Consider the following 18,893-nt stretch of genomic DNA (forward strand, 5'->3'; position numbering starts at 1 on the left):
TACTAACGTATATATGAGCAAGAGTAACCTTGCTTCGGTAGGAGCACCGGCAAAGGTAATCGGTACCAATGGGGTTTCAGCACGAATATGTTAAGTATAGCCACATAATAGAAAAAGGATAAATTTCATGTATGCAATATCACATCTTATATATCTTGCCTAACTAGCCAATATAATAGCATAAAACCAGGAAGTTTTGCCCTACTATCTAAATAATATTCAAGAATGTAACGGACGACAGCAGTCGTAAAATGGCTGCCTCCGGTTTCGACAATGCTCACCCAAACACACTTGAATGATTGAATTCAACTGTGAAAAGAAAAAAATCGTAATGAAAATATATAAAATTGAGTCCTTAACATCGTAATGCTAAACAAAAACTAGCTAACATGAAACTTACCCAAATACAAAGTAGACACAATAAAAAAAAAGAGGCCATCGGGGATTAAGCCCGACGCCATGCTAGCAGGACTCAAAGTGCTTTGGCTTCCTCCAACCAAAAGCTAAAATATAAGTCACCGAAGGAGGTTAAACCAAAATTAGCATAAATAGAGGCAAAAAGAGGTAAATACTCAACTTTGACGAAGAAGAGAAAGCCATTCACACAACGATAAGGGTGAGGTAAACAGGGGGAATTACTTTACTAACGTATATATGAGCAAGAGTAACCTTGCTTCGGTAGGAGCACCGACAAAGGTAATCGGTACCAATGGGGTTTCAGCACGAATATGTTAAGTATAGCCACATAATAGAAAAAGGATAAATTTCATGTATGCAATATCACATCTTATATATCTTGCCTAACTAGCCAATATAATAGCATAAAACCAGGAAGTTTTGCCCTACTATCTAAATAATATTCAAGAATGTAACGGACGACAGCAGTCGTAAAATGGCTGCCTCCGGTTTCGACAATGCTCACCCAAACACACTTGAATGATTAAATTCAACTGTGAAAAGGGAGACCAAAATTACACCCAGGAAAGAATTAATACTCAACTTTCCAGATGATGAAAATTAGGGTCCAGAACTTGAAAAAACACTGGGCTAAGGGAGAGCACAACACTCTTAGCAGGCTACAAGAATAGGAATGGCGTCGCGGTAGTAGTAGGGAAGGAGATCCACCGGTTACCTAGAAGGGCACCCCTTTCTTTTGCCACCCTTCCCCCTTACATCAAAGAGTTAAATCTATTCGGGGTGAAGATTGCTATGTGTCGTATCTAGAATACGTCCCCTGATATTATACGACATCTTTTATTGGATACTCGTGCCAGGAGTTGCAATCCTGGAGACCTTAGGTTTAATTCTCTGGGAGTATCACTGTAGAAAATATCCCTTAGAAGGCTACCTATAGGAACCCTTCCATCAGCACGACATGGCCTGAGCCCAAAAAAACAATATTAATAAATCATGATTATTATGAATTTTATGTTCCTTTTTGGATATTTATAAATCAAAACAAAGTTATTTATCATAATTTGATCATAAATGAAGATACCTTTGCTCAATATCTTGCTTCTTTAGATGAGACGGTCACTCATATATCATCTCTTTCCCTCACTAACTCTGCTAATTTCGCCAATATTACCCACTTCTTATTAGAACAAATTTTCTTCTTCCTTATGTTAGCGAGACGTTGAAATTGTCTTTTCCTCTTAGGCATGATAAAATTCTTGCCAAAAGCAAGAAAAACAGACGTAAAAAGGAGTGAATGTCAGAGGTCAAATTTAAACATGTACTCTCGAAGTTTGTGCTAGGACTGAGAGCCGAGGGGTGTAATTACCTGTAATACATCGTCTTGTGACTCATGGAATCTGTACAGATGCCACTGCTCACAATTTGTTTTACCGTATATTAAAATGTAAAAATTATCAAAATTCACGATAAGAGAAGAAAAACTGCATTTTCTTGTAGGGAATAATGTTTTTGGTTTATTGAGTAAATTTGATGGCTTTACGGTGGGATAAAGAGGATTAAAAACAAGTGTGATAATGAGCAAAAGATCAAGTGCAGCAGCTACGAAAATAATTGACTTTAGACGTGAAGGAGATATGAAGATAAAACACGAGAAGCAGGAAAGAGACATTTCTGGAGAAGTGGAAAGGAAAAACGCAGGAGAAACGGAAGTTGAAGAACATAACTAAAGAAAATAAAAGATGAATGGATATCCTTAGATTAAGGAGAAAATCCTGACGATGATGCGGAGAATAGTAGCAGCCACGAGGAGCTTTGTGAACAAGTCGCCCACGGAGGACTTGCAGGGAGGATACCTTAGCGCCCTTCCGTCGAGACGAGGGGGCCGAAACAGACGGGGCCCAAGGGAGGAAACTGTATGGAAACACACCCATCCTCGAGAGGATGACACGACAATGTTCCTGTTGGAAGAGAAGACGGTACGCCCAAAATTGTCGTTTTGTTCAGTTTCCCGTTGCGGGAGCAACAGCATCGAAACTCGCCATCCGAAATGGCGACCCAGGACCCTACTATGGACCCTATCAACAGAAGCAGTTGGGGTGTGTCTAATTGCCCTAACTTTAGAGGATTTCGTCATTGAAGCAGCAGCAGCGGGCACATTGATAGAAATGGCACGCCCACAAAGGCCAAGGACAAGCCCGAAAATTGGAAGAGGTCCGAGACAGCAACTGTAGGACGAGGCACCCAAGACGACCCAAAGCAATCAACCCACACATAAGTAACGGGGTACAAAATCTTTAGTTTTATGATTAATAAGTTTTGAGATTTTGTAAGTGTGTAAAGTAACAAAGTTATCATTCCGTTTTCTTTACATAACGTTATAGTTAAATGAAAGGACACTAGTTTTGATTGAAGAAAGCAACTAGTCGAGTAAAATGTTTTCAATGTTAAAGCTTCAAGTAAAGATTAACTTTTCTTTTCACAAAAGAAACAAATCAAATTGATTTTGTTGCTGTGTGGATAAATCAGAAATAGTTCTTTATGCTGCATGAACTATAAGTTTCCATTGCATAGTTTCTTTGGTTTGTAGAAGTTTGTTTTTTTTGAGACCTTCGTTGTCAAACATGTTAAATGTGTTTTTTGGAAAAGAATTAAAGTCACATGTTGAGATAATTCTGTGTTAACAATAATAAGTTGCTTAATTCGAGAGAAGAAATGTACAAAGTTTGTAAATTCAGTGTTAAGACATAATTTATGAAGTTCTTTATGATGTCCCTTTTGAGTATGTACTTAGTAAAATTATGGAGAAAGAAATGTAAATTAGATTCATTGGTAATTTGGGAAATTTGTGTCAATATTTGTTCTTACGTCATACTCTGTATTGTCGATCAGTAGCCTACTTAGATCGTTATGAGATGTTTAAAAATAAGGTTAAGCTATTGTTTGTCAGTTTTAGTCTGAGATCAACCTAATTAATGAAGATAAGTTTGTTAACGTAATAACAGAAGTAAGTTCATTTGTCAACAAATGTTAAGTAATTAGTAATGTCACGTAGGAGATTTAAAAATCTGGCATTCAGTTTCTTTGAGTTGCAGTGTGTCATAAGTGATTTGTTTACCAGTGTTCGGTCTGATTGATGACATTGTCAACAAATTATTTTGAGAAAGTGATGTCAAAGGATTTAGCAGGGAGCATGAATGTGTTTGTGTTAAAAAGGCCGGCCGTAAGCAAAAATGGATGAAGCAAATGTGATAATGTGTGAATTCCCTGAGCAAGCATTATGATGTCACAGTCACTGTTAAAGAGCACATCTCAAATAAGTTTTTTTTTTTTTGTGTGGGAAAGAAATTCAAGATTTTGACAAGTAATGTAATTTCTTTAAGTAAAGGTCAGAATTAAATCTTTGTTTTCTAACTCTGTATAGGATTGTGTGTTTTGGAAAATTCGTGACAAGTGAAAAAAAAAAATTTAGGTACTATTTGGCAACATGGTAGAAAGAAGAGAATTTGAATTCTTATGTATTTGTCCATTTATTTTAACTCGCGAGAAAAAACAAGTAATGTGAAAAATTTGAGAAATGCCAAACAAGTTGCCGTAGATTTTTATTTGTTTGTGTCAAGGGATAAAGTAAATGATCGGAATGTGTGTAACACCAGAAATTTGTGACACGGTAATTTTAGCCGTAGTGTTAAAAGATTTGATAGGCTAACATGTGATCAAGGCGAACTAGACACCATGTCAGCATAAGCTTTGACAGGCGCCCTGTGTGTTGAAGAATAGCTTAGTCAAGCAATAAACTCTTTGATAGGCTAACATGTGATCAAGGCGAACTAGACACCATGTCAGCATAAGCTTTGACAGGCGCCCTGTGTGTTGAAGAATAGCTTAATCAAGCAATAAACTCTGATTCATGTAATGAGTTCTCAAGTTATTTACTTATTTTTGAGTATTGAGGGAATCATATTAACCAAATATACTTTGGGTTAGAAGGTGATAATGAGTAGCAATACCGTTGCCTTCATTAGATAATTAATGTCTGATAAGAAATATTTATGTTTTATGTCAGATTGTGTTAAAGAAAAACAGGATATGATTTTGGTGTCAAAGTATTACGTAAATGGTGGATTTGATTGTAATTAAGTGATTTGGTGAATCCATGAGATAAAGCCTAGTATTTTAATGGCTTTGTGTACATTTAAAGACCAAAAAAAGGCTAGTTAATTGCCCTTCAGAATTATGTAAGACTCAGTGACTTGTCTCAAAGATCAAACGAGACTCGTTGTTATGTACGTGTAGTTTCTGTTTTGTTTTCTTTTTCTGTTTGTGTAGTTTGTTTATGCCATAATGCCTGTTTTAGTTAAGGACGTAATTGTAAGATTTTGAGCTCAGTTTGTTTTTTCGGTTTCAGTATTTTTTGCATGCTATGTTTTTTTGAGTTTTCTTTTTCTTATGTTTTTAGCTATACGGTCTTTGCTCGCTAAGATATGCAAGAAGGATGCGAGGTAGAAAGATTTTGGTGATTATTGGAGAGTTTGGGTCAGCAGAATTCGACCCATGTGAGTCCTTGTGTGTGGATGTTTGCGTTTGCATACATGCGCGTGAATATATGAGACACGCAGAGAGAGAGAGAGAGAGAGAGAGAGAGAGAGAGAGAGAGAGAGAGAGAGAGAGAGAGAGAGAGAGAGAGAGAGAATGTGAGATTGCGCACACGCAGGAGCGGCGTCAATATGTCCACATGGAGATGGCTAAGTGAGAATTTGTTTCATTGTGTCTCATGGTGTCAGTGCTTTGTGAGATAGTTCGGTGGGAAAAAATGAGAGGGAATTGGTTTTTTGGCTAATGATTGTCCCTTAAGTGTCTTAGGGAAGTACGAAAGTTTTTTCTTTTTCTCTGGAAATTGGTTAAGGAGATTTTTTTTTATTGACCTCAGTTACAGGTTATGAAGAGTTTTGTCATGTTCTGAATAAAGTTTAAAGTAATTTGGGAACAGTTTTGACTTTGGAGATACTCTATAGCGTTCAGTTTTAACGTAAATTTACGTTTTCCACCTTGTATTCTTTGTTGTTTGAGATTTAACGTAGATCTAATCGGAATGATTTTCCCTATTCGAAATTGCACTAGGAAGTTTCAATTTCAGATTGGTTCTCTGTGACGTGTTGTTGCACTCCCCAAGAGAGATTAGTTCATCAAATGTTTAATTGGGCTCCACAAGGCACTAGAAGAATTGGAAGACCCAGGCCTACATGGCTTAGGGCTATAAAGTGCGAAGTAGCAAATGATGATGTGATGGTAACGCAAGAGCCTTTGTTTGCGTGATGTAGGTCAGATTGGACCAATAAGTGTCCTAGAGTGATTGTTGTTTGTTTGCCAGAGTTTGAGTTCGGCTTAGTTTAAGTACAAGCAAAAGAGATAAGACAACACAAGATGAGAGTATTGTTGTTGTGAAAAGTCAGTGTGTGTGAAGTGTGTCTGTTGTGAAACTTCTGTCAGAAAGCTTGTTTTCGGTTGTGATACGAGCAATGTGTCAGCAGTTTGCCCAGATTGGAATTTGAACGACTGGGCATGGAGAGTTGGAAAACATAGCCCTGATGACAATGTCATCATGTGGGCGCCTTGGAGAAGAGAGAGAGAGAGAGAGAGAGAGAGAGAGAGAGAGAGAGAGAGAGAGAGAGAGAGAGAGAGAGAGAGAGTTTCTGTACTTGGGCATTGAGATGCCCTTAGAGTTTTTGGTGTCCCTTGTTGTGAGTTGTCAAGTACTGATTGAAACTTGGGAATTTGGACATTCCTGTTGTGGATGTTGAAGATTTGTTTTCTTCTTTCACTCTCTGGTTGGACTGGTGTTCTGTTTTGATGCTTTTTGATGCCCTGCCTGTCTCTGATTGAGGGGGGCAGAGGGGGTCACACCAATTGTGCTGACGGACCCTCTGCCGGTAAGGGAAGCTTTGCCCTTGGAACAAAATGTTCCAAGGAGGACCGCCCGCCAGGCACCCAATGAGGGCGAGGGTCGGGGAAACACTCCCACCCAAGGAGTGGTTCTGGGGACCCCAGGCATGCCTTACTTAATGCAGAGTATAGGCATAGCTGAGATGAGTAGTTGTAATGGTACCATTGTGTTGTTTTTTGCATGGATATCTGCAGAAGCCTGCAGAAGTGTTCCGAGTGGAGGAACAGAGCTTTGTTTGATTATGATACTTTTTGTTAGTATGATACAGTTAGTTAACTGTTGATGATGATGCACATTATTTAGTTAGTTGATTGGTTTTTGATACAGCTGTTTAAAGATATTGGATAACGTTTCATCATGTTTAAGGATATCGGATGATGATCTTTTCTTTTGGATTCTTTACATATTATGGCCATACTCAATAGCTATTATTGTCAATTTTTAATAATAACTGTCGTGGATCCAGGTATACCCAGGAGATACGAAAGTATCTATGGAGAGTGAATATTTAAGATATGTGCACATAAGTTGATTTTCGAAGGAATTGTCTTTTTGTGAGACTTTTCTTTTAGGTAATTTGAGAGTTTTTTGCTACCAACTATCATTTTTGGTTTGGAACACAATGAATGTTTAATGTACTGTGTTTACCAGTACTATATCTTAGATCTCTTTCAGACTGAGTCCAATGATTTAAAGATATGTTTAAAGATATCGGATGATGATCTTTTCTTTTGGATTCTTTACATATTATGGCCATACTCAATAGCTATTATTGTCAATTTTTAATAATAACTGTCGTGGATCCAGGTATACCCAGGAGATACGAAAGTATCTATGGAGAGTGAATATTTAAGATATGTGCACATAAGTTGATTTTCGAAGGAATTGTCTTTTTGTGAGACTTTTCTTTTAGGTAATTTGAGAGTTTTTTGCTACCAACTATCATTTTTGGTTTGGAACACAATGAATGTTTAATGTACTGTGTTTACCAGTACTATATCTTAGATCTCTTTCAGACTGAGAGTCCAATGATTTAAAGATATGTTTAAAGATATCGGATGATGATCTTTTCTTTTGGATTCTTTACATATTATGGCCATACTCAATAGCTATTATTGTCAATTTTTAATAATAACTGTCGTGGATCCAGGTATACCCAGGAGATACGAAAGTATCTATGGAGAGTGAATATTTAAGATATGTGCACATAAGTTGATTTTCGAAGGAATTGTCTTTTTGTGAGACTTTTCTTTTAGGTAATTTGAGAGTTTTTTGCTACCAACTATCATTTTTGGTTTGGAACACAATGAATGTTTAATGTACTGTGTTTACCAGTACTATATCTTAGATCTCTTTCAGACTGAGAGTCCAATGAATGAGCCAGAGTGTAGGCTTGACATATGAGGGCATTAATTCTTTTTGTACGATGAATGCATTCACTAATGGACTGTAGGATCTAGAAAAGTTGAGTATTTTTATATACAAAGGTTACTTTCTGTTGTATAAATTATAACTTTGCAGTCACAGTCCTCTATGATATGTTTTCTTAATAAGATATGTATTATCCATACATGTTCATATATCAAGTATGTATATCATGAATACAGACATGTGTAGTGTTAATTGAGGATTAATTCTCTTTTTGAAATTTTTAACATGTGTTCACTGATAATGAGTATTTTTGATGAGTTTGAGATGTGAATTTGATTTTTTATCGATAATTGTTCACCATTTTCCACTTGCTGTGAAATGTGCTGATTATTCAATATGAATTTTTAATCTAAGTCTTGTTCACCTTTGTTGGAGGTGAACAAGGCTTCCCAAGGATCATGGAGACTTCGTTTTGAGTAGAGTAATTTTTAGTGAGGTTTAGTTTTGATAATTTTTCTTGAAAGTTAATGGCCTTTGCTTTGTTTTAAAGTAGTTTTAAATTCTGGAAGGCTCGGGGGAGCCTTGAGTCAGGGGGAGGGGAGCTTTCCACAGACAAATATATTGTTTTAAACTAAGGCTAAGCAGTAAAGTAAATGCGCAGAAAATAGGGCGGATATTGCCGAGCTTATCACCTTGTCTCACTGATCCATGAGTTTTTGGAAAGCAATTCAAGCTGCTTTCATTTTTGCTTTGTATTTTGATGACCCAAGCACACGTGTACTGAATACGTTTCCATGTCAACAGGTACACCGGGGAGAGGGGACGCAGAGTGAGAACCAGTATGGTGTGGTTACGTCACCTGCCACCCATAGGCGAGACAAACCCTTCACCCCCAACAATGTAGGGGAAATAAAAACACACCGACGTGCAAGAAAAGGCAGTTAAGTTCGAGTCCTTCTCGTGAGTGGGCAACCTTCACTAGGCCCACCGGCCATGGTAAGCCTACCACAGCCATGGCGGACGTCCATATGCCAGTAACGCCACACGTCGTCCAATAGTTTCTTTTAATTTAAATGCCTCCCCGTCCACGGGTATTGTACCAGTTAAAAGTAAATTTGTAATTGACTGATGAAATCATTTAAGAGCCAGCGAGAACATATAATTTTTGTTATGCACTCTCAAGATTTAAAGTTCTAATTCACTCGCTTTGAAGAAGATTTCTGCTCATTTTAATGGTGAAAATTAACTTAGACAATAAATCTTACTTTACGATTTAACCATAGTTTAATTCACCGCCTCCTATCCTGTATGATTTGATTATTACTCCACGCCCTTATGACATATTAATTACCCTGTAACTAGGAAATTGAGAGGAATTTTAACAAAATATTTTGTTTATGCATTCTCCATTGCCATACAAAGCTCTGTGATTTTTTTCAGGATTTAGTGTTTTTCTTCCTATACTCCCATATATTGGCCTACCAGCGGCCCCCTTAAAAAAAAACTATTGATTCCACCTATGAGTCTAAAAATTCCATAACTATCCCATTCATTTACTCTCCAGGACTCTAGTTAAAAAAAAAAATACACTACAGTAACAGCAAAACAATGTAGACTGATAAAGGCAATGATTTTTTTCACATTTAAAGACTCGCAACAAAGAAAATTTCTAATGTTTTGTGAATTAATGTGTAACCAATGAAAAAATTTATGGTAATTTTGACTGTGTCAATGCTACAAAATATAGAGTAAATATCTATAGATTAGTTATAGAATAGCTGTAGTTATAGGTGATAAATGTAGATCACTAAAGGCAAAATTAACATGTAACATAGGTAAAATTATATACTGTTCTATATTCCATAACTTACATTTATAAATGTATACAAAATCACCCAAATCCGAATCAATTCTTATTAATAAAAAAAGTACACTACTTACCGAACCTCCATAAAATTGCATTGTGTTGCTTGGTGAAGTCGTTGCTTCTGCCTGAAAAAGATAAGTTAAAAGATTAATATACTAGATTTATCACATAATTAAGATTCACAAAATCTTTCATAATAATCAATTTTGGAAAACAAAATCAGAAATTATTAGGAATGATCTTTTTTCATATGGGTGGATGGTAATTTTGTTTATATTATTGAATATTACAAGTCTGATATTAAATGACAAATTCATAGATAATTTGTATTTTTCCTAACTATACGAACCTTAGCTATTTAATATGGGTAAGTACTTTCGGCGTAGCTGAAATGACGAGCCATTAGATTTTTAACGAGGGTTTACTACCCCACTGCTAGTTAGCGGGGGTAGGGAGGAGTAGCTTGCTACCACAACCCCCCTCACACACACCTGTGATTTAGCTCACTTTGCTTAGAGGTAGGACTTCACGGGGGATAGGGCTGGCGGGCAATTTTGATTAAATAGCTAAGGTTTGTATAGTTAGGAAAAATACAAATTATCTACGAATTTGCCATTTGTTCCGTAACTGAAATACAAACCACGCTATTTAATATGGGTGACTCACCCCTTAGGAAGGGTGGTAAGTCCCGGCCATTACTGGCTTTGGCTTTTGCCCGAGGACTCAGTATTTGAGTGTGTTAGTACTCAATAATGAGTCCCTGCACCTCGCTAGCATCTTGCTGTGCAAGTGCTGCGGCCTACATAAGCTGTGTGTGAAGGTATGCAGTGTGACACGTCCTAGGAAGTTGACCTGGAGTTCTTTAGATGGAACTCAAGGCTAGGACTCTCCCAATACCACCTCGTAAGGGTATGGGCACGTGATAGTATTAACTTGATACTAGGAACACAAGGAAGCATGGTTTACCTGCAGTGGTTTGAGGTCAGCTTTGCAGAGAACCCAGGATGCTGCTTTCCCCAAGAGAGGGGAGGATGAGGAAAAGAATAAGGGCCACACAAACCTTTTCATTTATGCAGACTAAGACCGGGTAACAATGCCCTCAACCTTCTGCTACTTGTCCATTAAGGAGCCTGAGGTTTAGACCAGCTGTTGTGCAGCCACCCCAGGGCCGATAGAGAACGTATCGAGTCTTCTGTGTGTCACGTCTTGCAGGTAGTGGGCTGTGAAGGTCGTCTGACACTTCCACACCCCAGCTTGCGGGACCTACTTCACTGAATAGTTCTTCTTGATGGCCAGGGACGTAGCTATTCCCGGCATCATGTACTCTAGGGCGATGTGACGGAGGAGGGTCAGGATTCAAGGATAGGTGTATTACCTTACGAATCTACGCTGAGATGGTATTCTTGGTGACCCTCCTCTTCGGTTTCCCTTTGCTCACAAACAACGCTTGCACCTGGGGACGAACTGCAGCCGTTCTCTTAAGATATAGCCTCAGACTCCTTACTGGGCACAGTAGGAGATGGTCTGGATCATCTGTTACAGAACGAAGACTCGAAACCTGGAAAGAGTCGAACCGAGGGTCCGGCACTCCCGGATTCTGAGTCTTGGCAACAAACTCAGGGACGAACCTGAACGTCACCTCCCCCCATCCCCTTGAATGGGCGAAGTCGTATGAGAGACCATGAAGTTCGCCGACTCGCTTGGCCGAGGCCAAAGCTAGCAAGAACACCGTATTCCAAGTAAGGTGGCAATCTGAAGCCTGGCGTAATGGTTCGAAGGGAGGTCTCTTAAGAGACCTGAGAACTCGAACCACGTTCCATGGAGGAGGTCTCACTTCCGACTGAGGGCAGGTAAGTTCATAACTCCGTATGAATAGGGAAAGTTCCAGCAAGGAAGAAATATCCACTCCTTTGAGCCTGAAGGCTAGACTTAAGGCTGATCAATAGCCTTTCACTGCCGAGACTGAAAGGCGCATTTCCTCCGGCAAATACACGAAGACCTCCGCTATTGCTGGAATAGTGGCATCGAGTGGAGAGATACCCCTTCCACGACACCAACCACAGAAGACTCGCCACTTCGCCTGGTAGACCCCTGCGGATGACCTACGCAGGTGTCCAGACATCCTGTTCGCAACTTGCTGTGAAAATCCTCTCTCAGTGAGCAGATGCTGGATAGTATCCAGGCATGAAGTTGAAGCGAAGCTATGGCTTTATGAAAGATGTTGGCGTGTGGTTGTTTGAGTAGCTCGTGTCGTGGAGGGAGTTCCCTCAGAAGCTCTGTTAAAGGTTGCAGAAGGTCCGGAAACCATTCTCTGTAATGCCATAGCGGAGCTATTAGTGTCATCGAGAGATTGACCGATATTCTGGTCTTGTTGAGCACCCTCCTCATCAGACAGATCGGGGGAAAGGCGTAGACAACGATGTTGTCCCACCGTTGTTGGAAGGCATCTTGCCAGAGAGCCTTGGGATCCGGGACTGGGGAGCAGTACAGCGGAAGTTTGAAGTTCAGCGCTGTAGCGAACAGATCCACAGTCGGGGAACCCCACAAAGTCAGGACTTTGTTGGCTACTTAACGATCCAAAGACCACTCGGTACTCACTATCTGCGTCGCTCTGCTCAGACTGTCGGCGAGCACATTCATCTTGCCTGGAATGAAGCGAGCCGAAAGTGCGATCGAGTGGACTTCAGTCCATCTCAGTATCTCTACTGCGAGATGGGATAGCTGTTCTGAAAAGGTACCTCCCTGCTTGTTGATATAAGCCACTACTGTGGTGTTGTCGCTCATCACCACCACAGAGTGGCCCGCCAGGTATTGTTGGAACTGTTGAAGAGCTAGGAATACGGCCTTCATCTCTAGCAGGTTTATGTGGAGGTACTTCTCTGATTCTGACCACAGGCTTGAGGTCCTGTGGTTTAGAACGTGAGCCCCCCACCCTTTCTTTGAGGCGTCCGAAAACAACATCAAATCCGGGGGGAGGACGAGAAGATCCACTCCTTTTTGTAGGTTCTCATCTGCCACCCACCACTGAAGGTCCGTCTGTTCCGCAGAACCCATAGGGATCATAGTGTCCGGGGAATCGTGACCTTGATTCCACCGGGACTTGAGTCGCCACTGGAGAGATCTCATTCTGAGGCAACCATTGGGAACTAGACGGGCCAGGGATGAGAGGTGACCGAGGAGACGTAACCACGATTGGGCTGAAAGTTCTTCTCGTCTGAGGAAAGGCCTCGCGACCCTCCTCAGCCTTGCTATCCTGTCGTCTGATGGGAAGGCTTTGTGGAGATTGGTGTCTTGGTGACGAAGAAGGGCTGCCTCCGAGTCTGCTAGGATCAGCCAGTCGTCCAAGTAACGGAGGAGACGGATACCGATCCTGTGAGCCCATGAAGATATTAGGGTGAACACTCTGGTGAACATCTGCGGTGCTGTGGAGAGACCGAAACACAGCACCTTGAACTGGTAGATCTTGTTGTCTAGGCAAAATCTTAAGTACTTCCTCAAAGACGGATGGACTGGGATCTGGAAGTACGCGTCCTTCAGGTCCAGTGTGCACATGAAGTCTTGCTGTCTCACTGCAAGTCTGACCGTGTCTGCCATCTCCATGCTGAATGGGGTCTGCTTGACAAACCTGTTCAGGGCTGAGAGGTCGATGACTGGTCTCCAGCCTCCAGACGACTTCTTTACAAGAAGAGTCGACTGAAGAAGCCTCGGGACCCGTCGACTACCTCTTGGAGAGCGTCCTTCTTCAACATGGTCTCGACTTCTGCCCAAAGGGTTTGTCCCCTTGCCGATCCCATGGCAAGGGAGCTCAACGGCACTGGATCCGCTATCAGGGGGAGGTAGAGATGTCGTGAACGGGACGCGATATCCCTGACTGATTACTGAAATCGTCCAGGGATCGGCCCCGAGTTGCTGCCACCTTCTCGCGCAACTTTGTAGGCATCCCCCCCACTGGTGGACATGCAGGGGGACTGCCAATCCTAGCGTTTGCGGCCACAGCCGCTCCCTCTAGGATTCTTTCCTCCCCTAGGGGACTTTTAGCCTTTCTTGTCGTTGACAGGAAAGGGCTTAGACATTTTTGTCTTTGCTGCAGCTGCCTTCTTCGTACTCTTGACAGGACGTGGTTGCTGGGTAGCTGGATGTTTATAGGGCCTCGATGTTTGACCCCTATGGAGAAGGGAATCCTGGTTGGACTTCCTCCACCTCTCAGCAGCCTGCCCCATGTCCTTAGGCTCAAACAAGTTCTTACCGAGGACGGAAGAATGTCTGAGCCTGCTAACGTCGGTGCTGGGGACCTTTTGGTGGAATCTCTCAGCCACTGCGTCCCGTCGTTTCAAGATAGTGTTAGCCCACAAGCTCGAGACTTGATGGGCTAGAAACTCGATGGTACGCGTGCCTGAGAGCAAAAAGTTCTCCAAGGCCTTCTTGGTGCTTTCTTTGGACAAGTCCTCAGACTGCACCACGATGCCCAGAGACCCTAGCCAGATGTCCAGCCACGAAGTTGCCTGCATGGCACACTTCGCCACCTTACGTCACCTGCCACCCATAGGCGAGACAAACCCTTCACCCCCAACAATGTAGGGGAAATAAGAACACACCCACGTGCAAGAAAAGGCAGTTAAGTTCGAGTCCTACTCATGAGTGGGCAACCTTCACTAGGCCCACCGGCCATGGTAAGCCTACCACAGCCATGGCGGACGTCCATATGCCAGTAACGCCACACGTCGTCCAATAGTTTCTTTTAATTTAAATGTCTCCCCGTCCACTCTCCCCGGGTATTGTACCAGTTAAAAGTAAATTTGTAATTGACTGATGAAATCATTTAAGAGCCAGCGAGAACATATAATTTTTGTTATGCACTCTCAAGATTTAAAGTTCGAATTCACTCGCTTTGAAGAAGATTTCTGCTCACTTTAATTGTGAAAATTAACTTAGACAATAAATCTTACTTTACGATTTAACCATCCTCTAATTCACCGCCTCCTATCCTGTATGATTTGATTATTACTCCACACCCTTATGACATATTAATTACCCTGTAACTAGGAAATTGAGAGGAACTTTAACAAAATATTTTGTTTATACATTCTCCATTGCCATACAAAGCTCTCTGATTTTTTTCAGGATTTAGTGTTTTTCTTCCTATACTCCCATATATTGGCCTACCAGCGGCCCCCTTGAAAAAACTCTTTTGATTCCACCTATGAGTCTAAAAATTCCATAACTATCCCATTCATTTACTCTCCAGGACTCTAGAGTTAAAAAAAAAATACACTAACAGCAAAACAATGTAGACTGATAAAGGCAATGATTTTTTTCACATTTAAAGACTCGCAACAAAGAAAACTTCTAATGTTTTGAGAATTAATGTGTAACCAATAAAAAAATTTATGGTAATTTTGACTGTGTCAATGCTACAAAATATAGAGTAAATATCTATAGATTAGTTATAGAATAGCTGTAGTTATAGGTGATAAATATAGATCACTAAAGGCAAAATTAACATGTAACATAGGTAAAATTATATACTGTTCTATATTCCATAACTTACAAATATGACAAATTCGTAGATAATTTGTATTTTTCCTAACGGTACAAACCTAGCTATTTACATGGGGTAATTACTTCGGCGCAGCCGATGAATTCCTACCCCACCGCTAGTTAGCGGGGGGGGGGGGGGGGGGGGGGGGGGAGCTTGCTACCCCTCCACCCTCACACACACCAGTGATTCGTCCACTTTACTTAGAGGTAGGACTTATCTTGGGGGACAGGGCTGGCGGGCACATAACTGTAAATAGCTAGGTTTGTATCGTTAGGAAAAATACAAATTATCTACGAATTTGTCATTTGTTCCTTAACTGAATACAAACCACGCTATTTACATGGGGTGACTCAACCCTTAGGAAGGGAGGTAAGTCCCCTGCCCTACTGGCTTTGGCTTGCCCGGGGTCCCCGAACCTAAGTTCATAAAGCAACTCCAGGATTGGGAACCCTGCACCTCGCAGGCAGTCAAGGACTGCTGCGGCCTACGTAAGCTGTGTGTGAAGGTGAGCAGTGACACATCCCAGGAAGTTGACCTGGAGTCCTTAATAAGGAAATCTAGGCTAGGATAACCCAATACCACCTCGTCAGGGTATAGGGACATGACAGTATTAAAAGCTAATACTAGGAACACAAGGGAGTATGGCTTACCTGCAGAGGTTCGAGGTCAGCGGTGCAAAGAACCAGGATGCTGTTTTTCTCCAAGGGAGGAGAGGATGAAGAAAAGAAAAGGGCCAGACAGATCTTTTCATTCACACAGACTAAAACCGGGTAACAATGCCCTCAACCCTCTGCTACTTGTCCAATTAGGAGCCTGAGGTTAGACCAGCTGTTGTGCAGCCACCACAGGGCCAATAGAAAACGTATCGAGCCTCCTGTGGGTCACGTCTTGCAGGTAGTGGGCCGTGAAGGTAGTCTGACGCTTCCAGATCCCGGCTTGCAGGACCTGCATCACGGAAAAGTTCTTCTTGAAGGCCAGGGACGCAGCTACGCCCCTGACATCATGCGCCCTAGGGCGTCGTGACGGGGGAGGGTCAAAACTCAAGGCCAGGTGGATTACCTTACAGATCCAGGCCGAGATGGTGTTCTTGGTGACCCTCTTCTTCATTGGCCCGGTGCTAACAAACAACGCTTGCACCTGGGGCCGGACTGCAGCTGTTCTCTTCAGATACAACCTCAGACTCCTAACTGGGCACAGTAGGAGATGATCTGGGTCATTTGTTACGGAACGAAGACTCGAGACCTGGAAAGAGTAGAACCTAGGGTCCTGCACTCCAGGGTTCTGAGTCTTGGCAACAAACTCAAGGACGAAGCTGAACGTCACCTCCCCCATCCCCTTGAATGGGCGACGTCGTATGAGAGACCATGTAGTTCGCCAACTCGCTTGGCCGAGGCCAAAGCTAGCAGGAACACCGTCTTCCAAGTAAGGTGGCGATCCGAAGCCTGGCATAATGGTTCGTAGGGAGGCCTCTTAAGAGACCTGAGGACTCAAACCACGTTCCAAGGAGGAGGTCTCACTTCCGACTGAGGGCAGGTAAGTTCATAACTTCGTATGAGCAGGGACAGTTCCAGCGAGAAGGAAATGTCCATTCCTTTGAGCCTGAAGGCAAGACTTAAGGCTGAGCGATAGCCTTTCACTGCCGAGACTGGAAGGCGCATTTCTTCCCACAGATACACAAGGAACTCCGCTATTGCTGGTAGAGTGGCATCGAGGGGAAAGATACCCCTTCCACGGCACGAACCACAGAAAACTCGCCACTTCGCCTGGTAGACTCCTGCAGATGACCTACGCAGGTGACCAGACATCCTTTCCGCAACTTGTTGCGAAAATCCTCTCTCTTTGAGGAGATGCTGGATAGTCTCCAGGCGTGAAGTCGAAGCGAAGCTACGGCTTTGTGGAAGATGTTGGAGTGTGGTTGTTTGAGTAGCTCGTGACGTGGAGGGAGTTCCCTCGGGATCTCCGTGAGGAGCAGCAGAAGGTCCGGAAACCACTCCGCGTGATGCCACAGCGGATCTATCAAAGTCATCGGAGATTGACCGATATTCTGGTCTTGTTGAGGACACTCCTCATCAGACAGAACGGGGGAAAGGCGTACACGTCGACGTTGTCCCACCGTTGTTGGAAGGCATCCTGCCAGAGAGCCTTGGGGTCCGGGACTGGGGAGCAGTACAGCGGAAGCTTTGTGTTCAACGCCGTAGCAAACAGATCCACAGTTGGAGATCCCCACAAAGTCAGGACTTTGTTGGCTATCAGAGGATCCAAAGACCACTCGGTACTCACTATCTGCGTCGTTCGGCTCAGACTGTCGGCGAGCACATTCCTCTTGCCTGGAATGAAGTGAGCTGTAAGTGATATCGAGTGGGCCTCGGACCATCTCAGGATCTCTACTGCAAGATGGGACAGTAGTTCCGAAAAGGTACCTCCCTGCTTGTTGATGTAAGCCACCACCGTGGTGTTGTCGCTCATCTCCACTACGGAGTGACCCGCCAGGACTTAGTGGAACTTTTGAAGGCCCAGAAAGACGGCCTTATTCTCCAGAAGGTTTATGTGAAGGTTCAAATCTGGGTGGGAGACGAGAAGATCCACTCCCTTTCGTAGATTCTCTTCTGCCACCCACCACTCCAGGTCCGACCGTTCCGCCGATCCCATAGGGATCAAGATGTCCGGGGAGTCGAGACCTTGACTCCACCGGGACTTCAGTCGCCACTGAAGGGATCTCATCCTGAAGCGACTGCTGGGAACGAGGCGGGTTAGAGAGGATAGGTGACCGAGGAGACGAAGCCACGATTGGGCTGGGTGTTCTTCTCGAGTGAGGAAAGGTCTCGCGAACTTCCTCAGCCTTGAAATCCTTTCGTCTGATGGGAAGGCTTTGTGGAGATTGGTGTCTATGATCATACCTAGATAAATCAGTCTCTTAGAGGGCTGCAGAGAAGACTTTTCGAGGTTCACCACGATCCCCAGATCCTAGCAAACCTCGAGGAGCTTGTCTGGGTGGAGGAGAAGTGATACCTCCGAGTCTGCCAGGACCAGCCAGTCGTCCAGGTAACGAAGGAGACGGATGCCGGTCCTGTGTGCCCACGAAGAGATGATGGTGAAGACTCTGGTGAACACCTGAGGTGCTGTGGAGAGACCGAAACACAACACCTTGAACTGGTAGATCTTGTGATCTAGGCAAAATCTTAGGTACGCAAGCCTGACCGTTTCTGCCGTCTCCATGCTGAACGGCGTTTGTTTGACAAACCTGTTCAGTGTCGAGAGATCGATGACTGGTCTCCAGCCTCCAGACGCCTTTTTCACAAGAAAGAGTCGACTGTAGAAGCCTCGGGACCCGTCCACGACCTACTGGAGCGCGTTCTTCTCCAACATGGTCTGGACTTCGGCCTGAAGGGCCTGCCCTTTTGCCGACCCCATGGCAAGAGAGCTCAGCGACACTGGATCCGCTATCAGGGGAGGTAGAGATGCCGTGAACGGGACGCGATACCTTTGAGAGATCACAGAGATCGTCCAGGCATCCGCCCTGAGTTGCTGTCACCTTGCTGCGCAACTCTGAAGGCATCCCCCCCACTGGTGAACATGCAGGGGGATTGCCACCCCTAGCATTTCCGGCCTCGGCCGGTACCTCTAGGGTTCTTGCTCCCCTTGGAGGACTTCTTGCCCCTTCTGCCCCTGGCAGGAAAGGGCTTAGACACCTTGGGCTTCGCTGTATCGGTTGTCTTCTTCGTGTCCTTGGCAGGGCGGGGCGGGGCTGCTGTACTGCC

General features: G+C 43.2%; 1 protein-coding gene across 1 annotated transcript in view; it reads right to left on the reverse strand.

Annotated features, from left to right (window-relative positions):
* The window catches only part of LOC137651218 (von Willebrand factor A domain-containing protein 5A-like), a 339,908-nt gene that overhangs the window by 84,245 nt on the left and 236,770 nt on the right, over positions 1–18,893 (reverse strand). The window contains exon 16 of the mRNA XM_068384404.1: positions 9,671–9,721. Coding sequence (XP_068240505.1) covers positions 9,671–9,721 — 51 coding nt within the window. The remainder of the gene's footprint in view (positions 1–9,670; positions 9,722–18,893) is intronic.

Source organism: Palaemon carinicauda, chromosome 12 (assembly GCF_036898095.1).
Source record: "Palaemon carinicauda isolate YSFRI2023 chromosome 12, ASM3689809v2, whole genome shotgun sequence".
NCBI classification, from domain to species: domain Eukaryota; kingdom Metazoa; phylum Arthropoda; class Malacostraca; order Decapoda; family Palaemonidae; genus Palaemon; species Palaemon carinicauda.